At 41.9% G+C, this 15226-nt stretch overlaps 1 protein-coding gene across 1 annotated transcript; it reads right to left on the bottom strand.

Moving 5' to 3' along the window:
- Window positions 1–5130: 5130 nt before the first annotated feature.
- cUnh2orf76 (chromosome Un C2orf76 homolog) lies at window positions 5131–14249 on the bottom strand. Its single transcript, XM_080903317.1, has 5 exons — window positions 14057–14249; window positions 12125–12175; window positions 7817–7854; window positions 7348–7429; window positions 5131–5625 (listed from the first exon to the last, which is right to left on the bottom strand). The coding sequence occupies exons 1-5, from the start codon at window positions 14184–14186 to the stop codon at window positions 5549–5551; spliced, it is 378 nt and encodes a 125-aa protein (XP_080759443.1). The 5' UTR covers window positions 14187–14249; the 3' UTR covers window positions 5131–5548.
- Between the last annotated feature and the right edge of the window lie 977 nt (window positions 14250–15226).

The following is a 15226-nucleotide window of genomic DNA, read 5'->3' as shown; positions in this document are numbered from 1 at the left end:
ATTTTTTTTTTCAATAAATATTAATGTTAGCCCGCGACTTTGTTCCATTTTGAATTTTGGCCCACTGTGTATTTGAGTTTGACACCCCTGCTGTAAACGGACCAAACTCCAGTCGGGAGAACAACAGAGATAATCCATCCACAATACGCCGTTAGTTATTAATATACTGCTGCATGGGCTGGGCTGTAGCTACATCTAAGGTTTTGAAAACTGAACTTTAAAATGATTAGGGTAATAAAAACCTTGAGAGGCAGACAGTGATCACTGACTGTTTTTAGGGGCTTGTTGAGATTAAATACACTCAACAAAAATATAAACGCAACACCTTTGTTACTGCTCCCATTCCCCATGGGATGGACGTAGAGACCTAAAATTCATTCCAGATACACAATATAACCATCCCTCCCAAACAGTGGTCACAAATCAGTCCAAATGTGTGGTAGTGGGCACATCTGCTATATTGAGATAATCCATCCCACCTCACAGGTGTGCCACATCAGGATGCTGATCTGACATCATGAGTAGTGCACAGGTGTACTTCAGACTGCCCACAACAAAAGGCCACCCTGGAATGTGCAGTTTTTTGCGCTATTGGGGGTCTGGGGACCCAGAACCGGTCAGTATCTGGTGTGACCACCATTTGCCTCATGCAGTGCAACACATCGTCGCATGGAGTCTATCAGATTGTCAATTGTGGCCTGTGGAATGTTGGTCCACTCCACTTCAATGGCTGTGCGAGGTTGTTGGATATTCGTGGGAACTGGTACACGCTGTCGTATACGCCGGTCAAGCACATCCCGAACATGCTCAATGGGTGACATGTCCGGTGAGTATGCTGGCCATGCAAGAACTGGGACATTCTCAGCTGCCATCTGCCCTGAACAATGTGAACCATGATTCATCCGTGAAGCGCACACCTCTCCAACGTGCCAGACGCCATCGAATGTGAGCATTTGCCCACACAAGTCTGTTACGGCGACGAGCTGGAGTCAGGTCAAGACCCCGATGAGGACGACGGGCATGCAGTTGAGCGTCCATGAGACGGTTTCTGACAGTTTGTGCAGAAATTGTTTGGTTGTGCAAACCAATTGTTCCAGCAGCTGTCTGGGTGGCTGGTCTCAGATGATCTTGGAGGTGAACCTGCTGGATGTGGAGGTCCTGGGCTGGTGTGGTTACACGAGGTCTGCGGTTGTGAGGCCGGTTGGATGTGCTGCCATATTCTCTGAAACGCCTGTGGAGACGGCTTATGGTTGAGAAATGAACATTCAATGCACGGGCGACAGATCAGGGGCCTGTTCTTCGTACCGCGCTAAGTGAGTTAGCTGGATTTGATTGTTGACGATTTCGCGTGATCCTGGATCGTTCGGTTCCCCGAAGCCCATCCGGGACTTGCTGTCATAGCAACAGAGCCGTAAGCGTAAACCTGCTGGGGAGCAGGTTTACTTTATGTAAACAGGATTAGATCGCGGCCACGCAGGTATGTCCGCGTCATTCATACGAAAGCAACAGCGATATTCCACCACTGTTTCACCATAAATAAATAACATCACTGTAACCAAAGATAATGCAGCACTTGATCCTTTTATTGATTTCACACAGATACATACAGGTCATTCCCTAAAAAAGGGAAATGTACTATTAACATTCTATTACATGTATGTGATTATTACAGATGTAATTCATATTTCAGAGTAGTAATTGTAAATTACTTCGTGTAATCAAGATGAGAGACCACGGCTATAAAAGCGAAGGTGGATTTGGGAAGTCTGTCGCAGTCATATCCTGTCCGTATACGCGAGCAACCCATTGCGGAAGGTGCAAGATTGATAAGGAGAGTCCTCAGAATTCAGCGTATATTGCGGGACAGACAGGATCCTTTAGCTCAGCGCGACAGTGTGCTCATAGAGAGATATCGATTTTCCCGTGAGGGTATTATTTACTTAACCAACTTGTTGACGAGGGGGTGCAGGACCACCACCTGTCTTTTTTTTTGCTCTGCCCTTTTCTTGGTTGCTGTTATGAACAAACAAACAGATTATTCCAGGGTCTCTTTCCAAGAGACGACAAGCAATATAAGTGATAAATATTACCATTCTGTAGAATATTCTTATATTTCACTTTTACTTGTTCCCATGTTCTAGTGGGTCCTGTTGTGGCTCTAATGTGAAAGGGGATATAATATAACATATTATAATATAATATAATGTAATATAATATTGGATAATATGGTGTGATATGATAATTCTACCCTACCGCCTACTGGTGTTGGCCAGAGGGGCCGATGGCGCAATATGGCAGCCTGGCTTCTGTCAGTCTGCCCCAGGGCAGCTGTGGCTACAACCGTAGCTGCCTCCACCAGTGTGTGAATGTGAGAGTGACTGAATAGTGGCATTGTAAAGCGCTTTGGGTGCCTTGAAAAGCGCTATATAAATCCACTCCATTATTATTGTTATTATTGAATTACTTACGAGTTTGATTTGTCAGCAACTTTCTGCCAGCCCTCTCTCCTTGCTTTTGCAGCCTTTGCAGTGTTCCCTTGCGTTTTAATTAAACTCTGAAACTCCTGAAATCCCTCAATCAAGAGTTCTTGCTCTGCTGCCGAAAAATACCGAGCGCGCTCCTTCGACATTTTCGCCGACCAATCGAAGGGTTGCCGATCAATGTTTCTACTATCGATGCGTAGCCCCTGTTGGGCCACCCAGTGATCTCACATTACTTCATCCAGCTATACTAATCGTCAACAACAGGTGTGTTCGGGGAACCGGAATAGCGAGCTCAGAGTTAGCGCGATGATTTGGTCTTGGATGTTTCATTTGATCTTGGATGTAGTAAGCGACGTACGAAGCACAGGGCCCTGGTTGACATTCCTGCTGTCAGCATGCCAATTGCACGCTCCCTCATTGCTTGTGGCATCTGTGGCATTTTGCTGTGGGCAGTCTGAGGTACACCTGTGCACTACTCATGGTGTCAGATCAGCATCCTGATGTGGCACACCTGTGAGGTGGGATGGATTATCTCAATATAGCAGATGTGCCCACTACCACACATTTGGACTGATTTGTGACCACTGTTTGGGAGGGATGGTTATATTGTGTATCTGGAATGAATTTTAGGTCTCTACGTCCATCCCATGGGGAATGGGAGCAAAAACAAAAGTGTTGCGTTTATATTTTTGTTGAGTGTAGAACAAGATACAAAGCACTAAAACATGTTAAAAACACAACAGCCTTATTAAATGCAGAGTCGTTTGGACCCGAAAGCAGGATTCGTCACGTCATCACTTGTGTACTGGATACACACACACACGCAACCCACCTGTGAGAGAACGTGTGTGTTTGTCTGTGTCCATGTTTGTAAACATTGTTATAAATATGAACATGCACCTGTGTGTGTGTTTGTGTCAGAGGGGTGTTTACAAACAATCACAATCAGAAACATCCTGCTTAGAGTTTATAGAGTCACACTGAGCTGACTTCAGATCTGTGTCATTTATTTCAGCACGTCTTTTTTCAGTTTTTGGTACTGTTGCATTTTACACTCACGCTCGACATTTTGGTGATCTTATGCAAGTTCATTCAATAAGTTTAAATTTGAATATTTCAAATATTTTAGCATGTTTTGTGCTAGAGAAAAAATTAAAACTTTTTCCCAAGACCTTGGATTATTAAAATATTACTAGATTGTTTTCTATATTGTTTTATATCTTGTATGGTTTTCAAACAATGACAGTTTAAGTTTTGAAGAATTTGATTTTTCATGAATCACCCCGTCCACTGCATAATCGCCTGCTGTTGAGGTTGACAATCTAAAAAAATGACTTTTCCACGCTCAAACTTTCTGCCCTGCGAGTTTAATTTGAACTCACTTAGTCAGACTGCTTAATTGACATAGAAACACAGAGTCATACACTCTCACAACACTGTGTCACTGCCATGTGTGTCTGTATCTATACTTGTAAATGGTTTTAGGTGGGGATGTGCACGTGTGTGTGTGTGTGTGTGAGGGGCAGGGGGTTTTACAAAGTGCCACCAATCAGAGGCATGTTTTTGGTTTTATTTAGCACATTTTCAGTTTTTGGGACTCCTACTTCAAATAAAATACATTAACTCTGCTTTGACTATAACGTGATGAGTTAAGAGTGTAAAAAACCTCAGATAATCATTATGTGAAGGCAAACGTTAGAACAGAGTCTCAGACTTAAATGAGCTGTGGCCATTGCTGGCACTGTCATCTCATTGGAGGGCCGCAGTTTTTTTGTGCTACTTGAACACTAAACAAACAAGAAAACAACCACAAATATTTCTGGAAACGTGGTGTTTGTTCTTTTAAAATTAAAAATATTGTATAAAAAGACAAAACTGCAAACGTGAAGGCAGTTTCCCCCTCACTCTTTACTAATCGAAGCCTTTCATTGAAGCAAATAAACACATTGGTCCTCTCTGCCTGTCCACACACGTGGCAGCACTTCTATCATTTTGCTCGTATTTAACAAAATAAAATTGCAGACATGAGTGTCCACATGAGTGTTTGCCTGTCACTGAACTAACACATTCGGTCATTTGGAGAATTTGTTTTAACATTGCACTCAACAAACAAATCCTCCCTAACAAACGTCACTTCAAGGGCCAAATTGCATTACATTCCATCACATCAATACACGGGCTGCAAGTAGGGGTGACGTGGGCTGCATGCGGGCCCCAGGCCACGAGTTTGAGACCCTTGTATTAGAACAATTGAGGAACTTCCCAAGAACATTATAGAGAATTCTGAGTCTGACAGACTTTATTCCATCCATTGTTGCTTCAAACGTCCCCCCCCCCCAACAACAAAAATGGGAGGAGCTTCTCAGTGAAAGTGTGTCTGTGGGTGTAGACCTTTGTGTCGTTTTCAGAGTCATAGAAGGGTACAGGGTCTCTGGTACAGACAGTCATACTGTATGAGTCCTTTAAAATGTGAAACAAACTCCAAAGCTCTACGAGGTTCACTCAGTTTATACGGATGACGAGCTTCAAGAGAATCCTAAAGTTTCATGTAACTTCTTCTATTTCACATTTATTGAAACGAATGTTCCCCTGAGAACAGTCAAAGCATCTTTCTCTCCATCTGTGTTTCAAAGAGGTCTACATCGTGTTCTTGAACCGCACAACATTTTATTAGCAAAAGTATCCACTCACAATTACATTGGCAACAAAGTATGAAAAAATATAAACACTTCTGAAAACATCTCTGAATTACACTGAGAACACAAACATTTTACTCATGATCAGAGAGCAGAGCGAATGCTGGAGATGTAACATTGTTCCTTAAAACCTTTAAAACTTTCAGCATATCTACAACATCACCAACAACAGAAAGATGTTCATAAAAGTCATATTCACATAAAATAAAAAAAATATTAATATTAAATAAAAAGGCCTGTTAGTCTGCTGGATAATAAGCTTTGACTTTAAAGGAGAAAAAAAAATCCCACAAATGAAAACAGTCCAGTAGCAACATGACAAAACTTGTTCCAGGCAGACCTGTGTATATGAACTGTCCTCTGACGCAGTCACCAGGCAGTTTGGGGGTTTGCTTTATAGAGACTGTAGTCTGCTTTCCTGAAGAAGGCCACTTCTGTCTCATGAGCTAAAGAGGACAAACATGTCAAAGTTAAAACACACCTCAGATTTTTAAACAGGTATGTTCAGAAAGTCTTCCATTTTTATGAAGTTTGAAATGGATCACAGTCAATCACAGCTCTCCTTCATATAAGTCAGAAGACAGTTATTTTTATTCATTATCCTGGCTGCATGCCAAATATCCTTGGGCAAGATACTAACCCCGTGTTTGCCTACTGGTGGTGGTCAGAGGGCCCGGTGACGCCAGTGTCCGGCAGCCTCGCCTCTGTCAGTGCGCCCCAGGGTGGCTGTGGCTACAATGTAGCTGCCATCGCCAGTGTGTGAATGTGTGTGTGAATGGGTGAATGACTGAATGTAGTGTGAAGCGCTTTGGGGTCCTATGGACTAGAAAAGCGCTATACAAATGCAGGCCATTTACCATTTACCATTTATTTTTTTAATGGACAGTTGAGGTGGGATCTGAGATGTGTCTTGACTGAACTGCTACTAAATTCATAAACTGCCTGTCCCACTGCTGGTCGTGTATGTTCGAGAGAAGAACAACAAAATATTTAAAGATTTGCCTGCTGAGTGTAACATACCCAAACTGGTTTAAGGCATAAATCTACTGACAGATTAAAAAACAAGTCTAAACAATGCATCGCAGTCAAAATGATGAAGCTAGGTAAGCAGAAACCTGAGAGTCACTGTCCAGTTCCTTTATAGAGATGGAAGAACCTCACTGAAGGACAACTTTTGCCATTCAATTCTATTTATATCTTTATATTTATTTATTGAAATCATTTGTTTATTATAAGGTAAAGACGTTAAAATGATACACAGACAACTGAGCAAACCCCAAAAATCATACGGCCTCCAATCAGATATTTCAGTCTGACATGTTTTATTCATTTACAAAGGAAACTAAAATCCACTCAGTTTTGGTTGTTATGAAGAACTGTGTTTAGACTGCTCTGGAAACAGCAAACTGAACAACGATGAAATCACTGAATGCGCATCACGGGCCTTTCTCACTACATGATATTCAAACCACATGTTATTATTGTATCACTACTTCTATTTGAAATTCAATTTGAACAGGGTGAATTTTGGGGCATTGTGCAAATAGACTGAAAGGTTTGGGTTTAGAAACAATGAACTCGAGCAAAAGGCAACAGTGAATATAATCACAGGCACAAATGTAAAAAGAGATGTTTTGAGTCGCCCCTTATTTCTTTGTATTTTCTAGGAAAATGGGAAATAAGAACAGGGCAAAAACAGCTTGTACAATTCTAACGTCACTGGGGTCAACACAGCTCACAGCTGACTGTTAGCTGGGATGTTACTCAAAGTTACATTGGTCGGCTGGTGATGGTGGCTGTGCTGATGCGAATCAGGCTCATTTTGACAAATTAGATTTATGATTGAAAATAATCTCTCCGTCTCTAAGACAGACATTGTTACTGATTTTGTTGCCTGTTATAATCAGGCTCTGGCTGCTGTGCTGAGGACAACACAAGTTTAGCTTTCGTGTCACTGTGTTCTTTGCTAGCTTCATGTTAGCATGTTTGTTTTGGACAGGCTTGCAAAGCGTTGATGTGTCAGCAGCATAGCGCATGAATTGAAAACAGTAAGTTGTTACATTACCACATTCATGAAAAAATGTAAAGTGAATACAGTAATGTGTTACTTTGGACCAAATTATAACCAACACTGCTCTACAGCAAACACTCAGCAATGCAAATCTTACCAACACCAGCAGCTCTGAGGGTTTGGCCTTCATGTAGAACCAGAGTTTCATCATCATCTAAACTCATCACTAACTCGTTTGTCTGAAAACAAAGGAAAAAAGATAAAAATTGCAAGTTTGAAATGCAAACTATTTCTGAAATAAGATTATATAATAACTGAAATAATATTTCTGGAATGTACGGCTAAAATTACTGAGTTGATTCTGAGATCAATCCCAAATTCTGAAAGTGGATTAAAGGGAATTAAATGATTTAGTTGTTGAAATACCAGCTGAGTGAACAGATTTTGATTTCCTTTATTTTCTCTCACAGGGATCATGCTATTACAAAAGAGGGAAGTTATATTAAAGTGGAAGACAAAATAGTCAGGTCCCTTTGAAAATGTCATTTTTTAAAGTACTCCTTAAGGGCAGACCACAACACTCGTGTGTCCTACAAGCGGACACTCCACAGCCTTCACACAGATACCTTTGCTCCATGAGCCTGATGGATAATCTTCATCGTGTCTGTAAGGGGAAAAAGGATGGAGTCAGATTCAGAGCACAAATTTCACACCAACAAAGTTTACATAGACCTTTGGTCAAAACTTTACAGATATCATGAAGGTTGTTTTCAGTTGTTAATGGTTTTTCTTCCCCCACTGTGGAATGACTGTACAGCAGACATCTTTAATGACCAACAAACAAGAACTGGGTGCAAAAGTGTGAATTTATTTTTACATTGTCTCTAATCCACACAGGCTCGATACACAACAGTGCTGTCACTCGACTTGCAGTGACCATCAAAACGATGAAAAAAAAAAATTGCTGTAAACGGTTTATTTTGCGACACCACGAAACAAACGATAGCGTAAAATGAAACAGACGTTTTTATATCGTCATCCGATATATGTCGTTGTATCGAACAGTCCTAGTATAAACCTCTGACCACAACTGTATATAATGATCCCATGTGCATTTTCTTTTATATCCAAATGTTCATAAAGTGATTACATTTATTTATACAAATACAATTTGATTCTGACTTTAAGAGCTCTGTTAGCGGGCCCTTAAGAGCATCGCCTCACTCTATGTACATTTCTTTAAAAGTCCCGTTCAGCATGGATTTTTTTGTCTGTTTGTTTTTTTGGTTTTTGCCCTTCATCGCCGTCCTTCTTCCCCGCTGTTTTTCTTTCCCCAGTCAAGTCTGTCCCGTGTGTAGCAAGTGAAAATAAAATAAAATAAAATAAACAATAAAAGGTGAATCAAATAGGCTGGGGCGGTCCATTTAGTAAAGTAAATCCGTTGGGCATCTTTCTTTGCCTTTAGACAATAATTCTGATGGCAAAAGAACCAAACAGGACAGGTTGGGAAAAAAAGAAAAAAAAAAAAAAAAAAAAAGGTCACATTCAGCCCTGAGATCCAGCAGGAACAAGAAGCACTCGGTGTGTGCAGCTTTTACACTGGGAAATCTTTACCTTTTGTATATATTCGTTTTATTGTCTTAATCAATCAGATAAGCACTTTATTAACAAGGGAAAAGTCGTTAGAGAGCAAAAAGGATTGCACAACACAATTTTATAATGCAATAATTAGCTTTAGTCATGTTTCCTGTCCTTCACAACTCTTGTGAGAGCTGTGTTCACTAGTGATGTGCAACTCCACTGATTATCTTTCTGATCTGATACCAAGTAGAATTCAGGGCGGTATCGACGATACTGATCCGATACTCTGTACAAAAACGTAATTTTTCATTGTATTTCATAATCCAATAATTAATTGTATTATGTAACTGTAATAATAATATAATAATATTGCTTCATAATGATTACAGGACATCAGATTACTTGTTCTTATTGCTTAATAATGCAGAGTTCATCATATAGAAATAAAAAACTGAAGTTGTGCCTATTTGAACACGTTGCCTGCCTGCAGCACTGAAGGACTCTGTGAGAGACGTCTGTCTCGCCCTAGCAGCACCTGTCCCTGTCAGTCTCAACATACGCTCGTCATATTCTGTGATATGATTTACTCTGAGGTGTTTGACGAGGTTAGTGGTGTTGCCACAACATCTCACTTTCTTGCCACATGTATCGCAAACCGTGTCGTGGCTGTTTGCGGAGATAAAATACGTCCACACATGACTCCGTTTACGCTCAGCCATTGTTGTGAGTGCGCACGCCAGCGGCTGCAACACATTTATACAGCCGTGTTTCACACATGACTATGTAGACGATCCGAATGATATAGTTTCTTTCCACTGTGTTCCTGTTAATGATAAACTACAAATTTACCCTAAATTACTAAAATATCGATGAGAATCGATTCTAGAACATAAATTACTGGTATCAGAAGAATCAATATTTCAATATCGATTTGCACATCACCAGTGTTCACACTCCAAGTCGAACTCTCTCCCATGAAGTTCTGGACTCCACCAGGCTGCCATCTGTCATATTATTTATGGACAGAAAATCCAGGTGCAGCCAGTAGGCTAGCAGCTGAGTGGGAAACGAGTCTGAGGGCATGGTTCTCAGTCAGAAGGACCCACGCTGGATTTGGAGCAAATTTAAGTATCGGACTGTCTTGCTTGCAAGTAAGAGAAAAGTGAATCACTAGAGTAACGGATTGGTGCAGCGCCTGCTGTGGCTACACCCACCTATGGTCACAAGCTGTTAGGGCTGCTCAATTATGGCAAAAATGATAATCACGATTATTTTCACTGAAATTGAGATCTCGATTATTTGACGATATTTATTTAACCCTTTAAGACCTACTATAGAACCAAGTCCGCCAGAGCTTATATTATTTTTTTTTTTTTTTTTTTACATGTAGTGCCGTTTGTGGGAGCATTTCAAGTTGCTATGCAACTGTTATAGCCCATATTTTAATAATATGTATGCATTAAGTCCATAGTAACTACATTAATTGCAAAAAAGTGCAATAAACTACAAAAAAAGTGAAAATCGTTTTTGTTTTTTACATATATTTCTACTTTGAGAAATTTAAGAGGTTTATCCCTCAAAACTTTAAATACAAAAAAGTTGCAAAAAATAGTTTACAACAACAGGAACTTTATTTTGAGTGTCTTCAAAGTTTTATTTTGGAGATACATCAATTTTTATATACTGCAGGAAAAATGAAAAAACAATCCTATGATGCAAATTTGCAAAGAAAACAGCAGGTGCATCAAAATAAACTATTTCCAGCTGTGCAATTCGAGTTCTAAGCATCCCAGCAACTATTCAGAAAGGTCAAACATGACCAGTATAGGTTTTTAAGACCTACGAGTAAAAAACTACAATTTCCGCGAAAATGACGTCACTTCCGGTTTCGGGCAGGAAATGGCGGATATGCGGTAGTTCGCGCTGATGTCTGTTTCACTGTGGGAAGTGTTACAAACAGCTGATCGGATCGGCAAAGCGTGTTTCTGGAATATTATGTTTTTGTTCCTGCAAGCGCTTTTTATGCAGTTTTTGTAAAGCTTTATGTGGAAGGAAACCGTGACCGAGGACAAGCTGATGGCATCAGATGTAAGTACAACTCCTCCGGGTTATTGTGCTAGCTTACAGGTTCAGGTTCTACAGGGATTTAAAAATAGCTACACAAAACGGAGCGTGCTGCTCTGACCGGCTTTAAAGGGTTAACAATGACTTTAAAAAAATAATGTAAAATAGTGTGCAACACCACTGAAGTTTTTTTTTTTTTTTACCTGTCTTTTCAACCAACAGCAGTCACTCTCCTCTCCAAATAACTTCTGCTTAGCTTTCCGAGCTTCCCTCGGGTCCTCTTAATCAGCGATCTCCAACCTTTTTTGCGCCACGGACGGTTTATGCCCGACAATATTTTCACGCACCGGCCTTTAAGGTGTCGCGGATAAATGAGGGAGGGGCTAATAATCGGCTCAGTCATTTTTAATGATCATTGAAAGCCCAGATCGTAATCGTGATTAAAATTCGATTAATTGAGCAGCCCTACAAGCTGTGTGGAAATAACCTTCCCCCAAAGGGTGGCTGGTGTCTTAGAAATTTGGTGAGTAGCTCAGTCACTGGGGAGAGGGTCAGAATAGAGCCGCTACTCCTCTACACTGAAAACAGCCAGCTGAGGTGGTGTGAGACACCTAGGAGAGGAGTTCGTAATCTAACTTTGCCCCGTGTTTCACTATGGGAATCGCCTTGGTATGACCAACTACGGAAGCTCCAATGACACCACGTTTGAGCTGTGCTCAGGGCTCCGCCCCCTTATTCTAACACCACCGACCAGCCTCTCCTAACTCGGGATGGCAACATCCTGGGCTTTGCTCAGAGGTGTATCAGTCCAGTTCGTGCGGTTTTATAGGCTGGATGTTGCACAGTCATCCCTGGGTCAGTCAGTCCTGGAATCTAGCGCCTCAGGTCCAACCTGAGATCCTGGAGTAGTGCTGGAGCATAGCTTTGGGCACAATCCGGTAGTGGGCCATATCTCCCGTAGTGAAACAGAGCAAAGTTAGAAAAAGAACGATGGGTCACTTCATGGATCTCTGATAACAGAGTGAGATGTTTCACCAACACTTCCGTCCTTGTTTGGGTGCGGAAAGAAAGAGTGATTACATTTCTGTTCTGGTGTTCGTGTGTTTATTTAAATCATTTTGTATCAAGTAAACACATCACTACTGATGTTTAGCTATAACTCCAGGTAACTATGTGAGTTCTATGTAACAACAACAGCAATCTAAACATGACATGTGGGTAGGATGAGAACATTGCTCTAATGACAGCAGTAAAAAATTATGAAGACAATTGAAGTAATGCATACATACCATAACCATATTTCCTGAAAGGAGGTGGAAATCCTGGCCTTGTTGCAATATCTGAAAGAAATTGTTGGATTCAATCAAGATTTTATCTTCTTATTCATGTGTGAAAACACACAAGGTCGAGAATCCTAAAAAACTCGTCTAATAAAGACTCCCCATCTGTCCCACTGGGGTTTCTCACAGCTGTTTTTGTGTCTATGTGGGACACACACAGGGTGGAGCAACAGTTTGCTAAACACAATCACAGACTTTAGAGGGGAAAGCGCAGACCTCGGCCTCTGTGTGAGGATCTAAACGTATTCTACGCTCGATTCGACACAGCGAACACCACGAGACCGACTGCCTCTCCCTCCTGCTCTCCCCAGCCTTCACTCCCCTCAGACGCAGTGCCAGGTCCACCACAAAGACCGTTACAACCTGGCCTGAAAATGCTCTCTCCAAACTACAGGCCTGCTTCACACAGACTGAGACAGATTTGAACACCAGGAGCTAGAAACAGTCACAGGATCAGTACTGGACTACATCAAGTTCTGTATCAGAAATGTGACTGTGGACAAAAGCATTCGGGTTTTCCCAAACCAAAAACCAGCCAGGTCCGCTCACTTCTCAAAGTCTGTGACGCCATCTTCAGGTCAGGTGTCAGAGCTCTGTACACGGCTGCTCGAGCCGATCTGAAAAGGGAAACTAAAAAAGTCAAAACAGACCACAAAGGAGCACAGAGTCCCACCTGTCCAGCGCCAACACACAGGAGGTGTGGGAGGGCATACGAGACAAACTACAGAGGCTGTGAAAACAGAAAGCCTGAGTGTGCCGCTGGCAGACGAGATAAATCACTTCTTTGCCCAGAAACATCTCAACAGCAGCACTCATCTGCTCCAGCCCTGCTCCCATCCTCATCCTCACCTGGTTCCTGCACTGCTCCACTCACTGTAACAGAGGATATTCCCAGTGCCAAAGAAGTCTCCCATCACCAGCCTGAACGATGACCGCCCTGTGGCCCTCACGCCGTACTCATGAAATGCTTCGAGATACTAATGCTTCAGCACATCAAGGACCACCTTTATGTTCTAGACCAAAGACCCACAGACTCAAGAACAGTTTCTTTCCAAGAGCCTGAACTCACACATGCACTGAAGACAGTTTCACCCCAAATCCAAGGACTCCCCCCACACAGACTGCAAACTACGATCACGACTGTGCAATATTTAATTTATGTGCAATAACCCACACTGTAAATACATAACACCATTTATTTTTGCCCTATATCTGTATATTTTTCTTTTCCCACACGTTTGCACTGCAGCTCTGAATCTCACTGTACATGTGTATAGTGACAATAAAAGGCATTCTATTCTACTCTACTCTGTTCTATTCTAAACATGACATCACTGGTTTTGTTTGTTGCAGTCAACAGACTCACATTAGTTTATGTTAGTTAACCACAGAGTACCGAGAACTCAGCAAAATAAGAACACAAACTAAAACCAGTCTAAGGGCGTTGCTTCTGTGCTGCCTCTGACTGTAGCAACCACTCTTAGGTTAATAATATAAACTGCCCACTTTCACTCAGTCTACTGCGCAGTAGGCGAGTCTTCGTTTTTCGGCCCTGAAACAGGAAAATGTGCCTGTTAGCTGTGATGTTGGGGTTTGTGCCGCCTGTCACGCTCTGTACTGCCGCAAGAGGGCGCCAAACATGTGCTTAAAACATTAAGGACTTGTTTCTTATATCCACCTACACAGAGAGCAGGGCTCATTGTTGTAAATTAACCTTTATATATGAAGTGTTTCATATCCAGTTAAAACCAAAGAACTCTAAGTTTTGAAGCTCTCCCGTCCAGCTGCAGTGAATCCTGGGATTTCTGCCTGCGCAGTGTTTTTAAAGGTTTGTTTCGGTGAACAGATGCTGACACGGGGTACACACCGCACGGCTCTCACCGTCTTTGACGAGCTGCATGAAGTCCTGTACGGTCTGCTCCAAGCGGACGCCGTGAAACACAACCGGCTTGAAGTTCCTGTGTTCGAAGGACCTCACCAGGCGGACGGTGACCACAGCTTCAGCAGTCATGCTGCTCTGAACCCGAACACTCGTCTGGTAACGCGTAGCTGTCCTTCTTCCCTTAAGTTTTATTGGCGATTGGCAAACAATAAAATGGTGCATTACCGCCACCAACTGGTGTGGAGTGTGTACTGCAACGTCGCTCACAAATCCTCCAAAACAATTTACCCTGTTTTAAAGCCTGATAACTTTCACTTCTTGGGTCCTTTTGCAGTTACTCAATAAGATCCAGTTTCATTTGTAGGTTTCTGAGGTTTTGGATCAGTTGCCTTCTCTCTACCTCCCCTGTGTTTGCCATTCATTCACACACTGGTGATGGCAGCTACATTGTAGCCACAGCCACCCTGGGGCGCACTGACAGAGGCGAAGCTGCCGGACACTGGCGCCACCGGGCCCTCTGACCACCACCAGTAGGCAACGGGTGAAGTGTCTTGCCCAAGGACACAACAACCGAGACTGTTGGAGCCGGGGCTCGAACCGTCAACCTTCCAATTACAAGACAAACTGCCAACTCTTGAGCCACGATCACCCACATGTTCTGTTTCCTCTTCTCCACAGTAGTCACGTTTACCTGTATTATGTTTACCTGCCATGAATAAAGTCGTGTTCAAACCAGTCTGCCCAAAACTTTTCTTCATTTTTCGCCTTATGATACTCTTTATCTTTGTCTGACAGAAGTTAATAGCCAGGTCAACTAACACATTTTTGTGGCTTCCTTTGCAGCTCTGTCTGTCATTTCATGTGCTCTGACTCCAAAATAAGCTGGAATCCATAAAAAGCCAACTTTTAAGTCCCATCATGTTTATTCTGTAACACGTTTGCTGAACCTCTGTTGCTGTCCTTTTTCTTCTTGTTAAGTTTTAATGGCAGATAGCAAACATACCACAAACTGGTATGGACTGTGGATGGAAATGAAGGTTAAAACAAACAAACAAAACCCTCAAATCCTGTCAAACACTATAGTCCATCTTTAAAAATGTGTACTTCTTGAGTTGAAATAAATCAATAAGGTCTAATTTTCATGTTACTGAAGTTTTGCCATTGTCTTT

This window comes from Rhamphochromis sp. 'chilingali' (genome assembly GCF_963969265.1).
Source record: "Rhamphochromis sp. 'chilingali' genome assembly, chromosome: 14".
Taxonomy (NCBI): Eukaryota; Metazoa; Chordata; class Actinopteri; order Cichliformes; family Cichlidae; genus Rhamphochromis; species Rhamphochromis sp. 'chilingali'.
Note: the sequence above shows the minus strand (reverse complement) of the source record. Positions and strands in the feature narration are given on the sequence as shown.

What these genes read in the sequence shown, in the direction of transcription:
- cUnh2orf76 (XM_080903317.1), bottom strand. Translation starts at nt 14,186, where the DNA reads ATGACTGCTGAAGCTGTGGTCACCGTCCGCCTGGTGAGGTCCTTCGAA. An exon ending in CATGCAGCTCGTCAAAGACG is followed by an intron (nt 12,176 to 14,056) that starts GTGAGAGCCGTG and finishes AATTTCTTTCAG; the next exon opens with ATATTGCAACAAGGCCAGGA. An exon ending in CCTCAGAGCTGCTGGTGTTG is followed by an intron (nt 5,626 to 7,347) that starts GTAAGATTTGCA and finishes TGTCCTCTTTAG; the next exon opens with CTCATGAGACAGAAGTGGCC.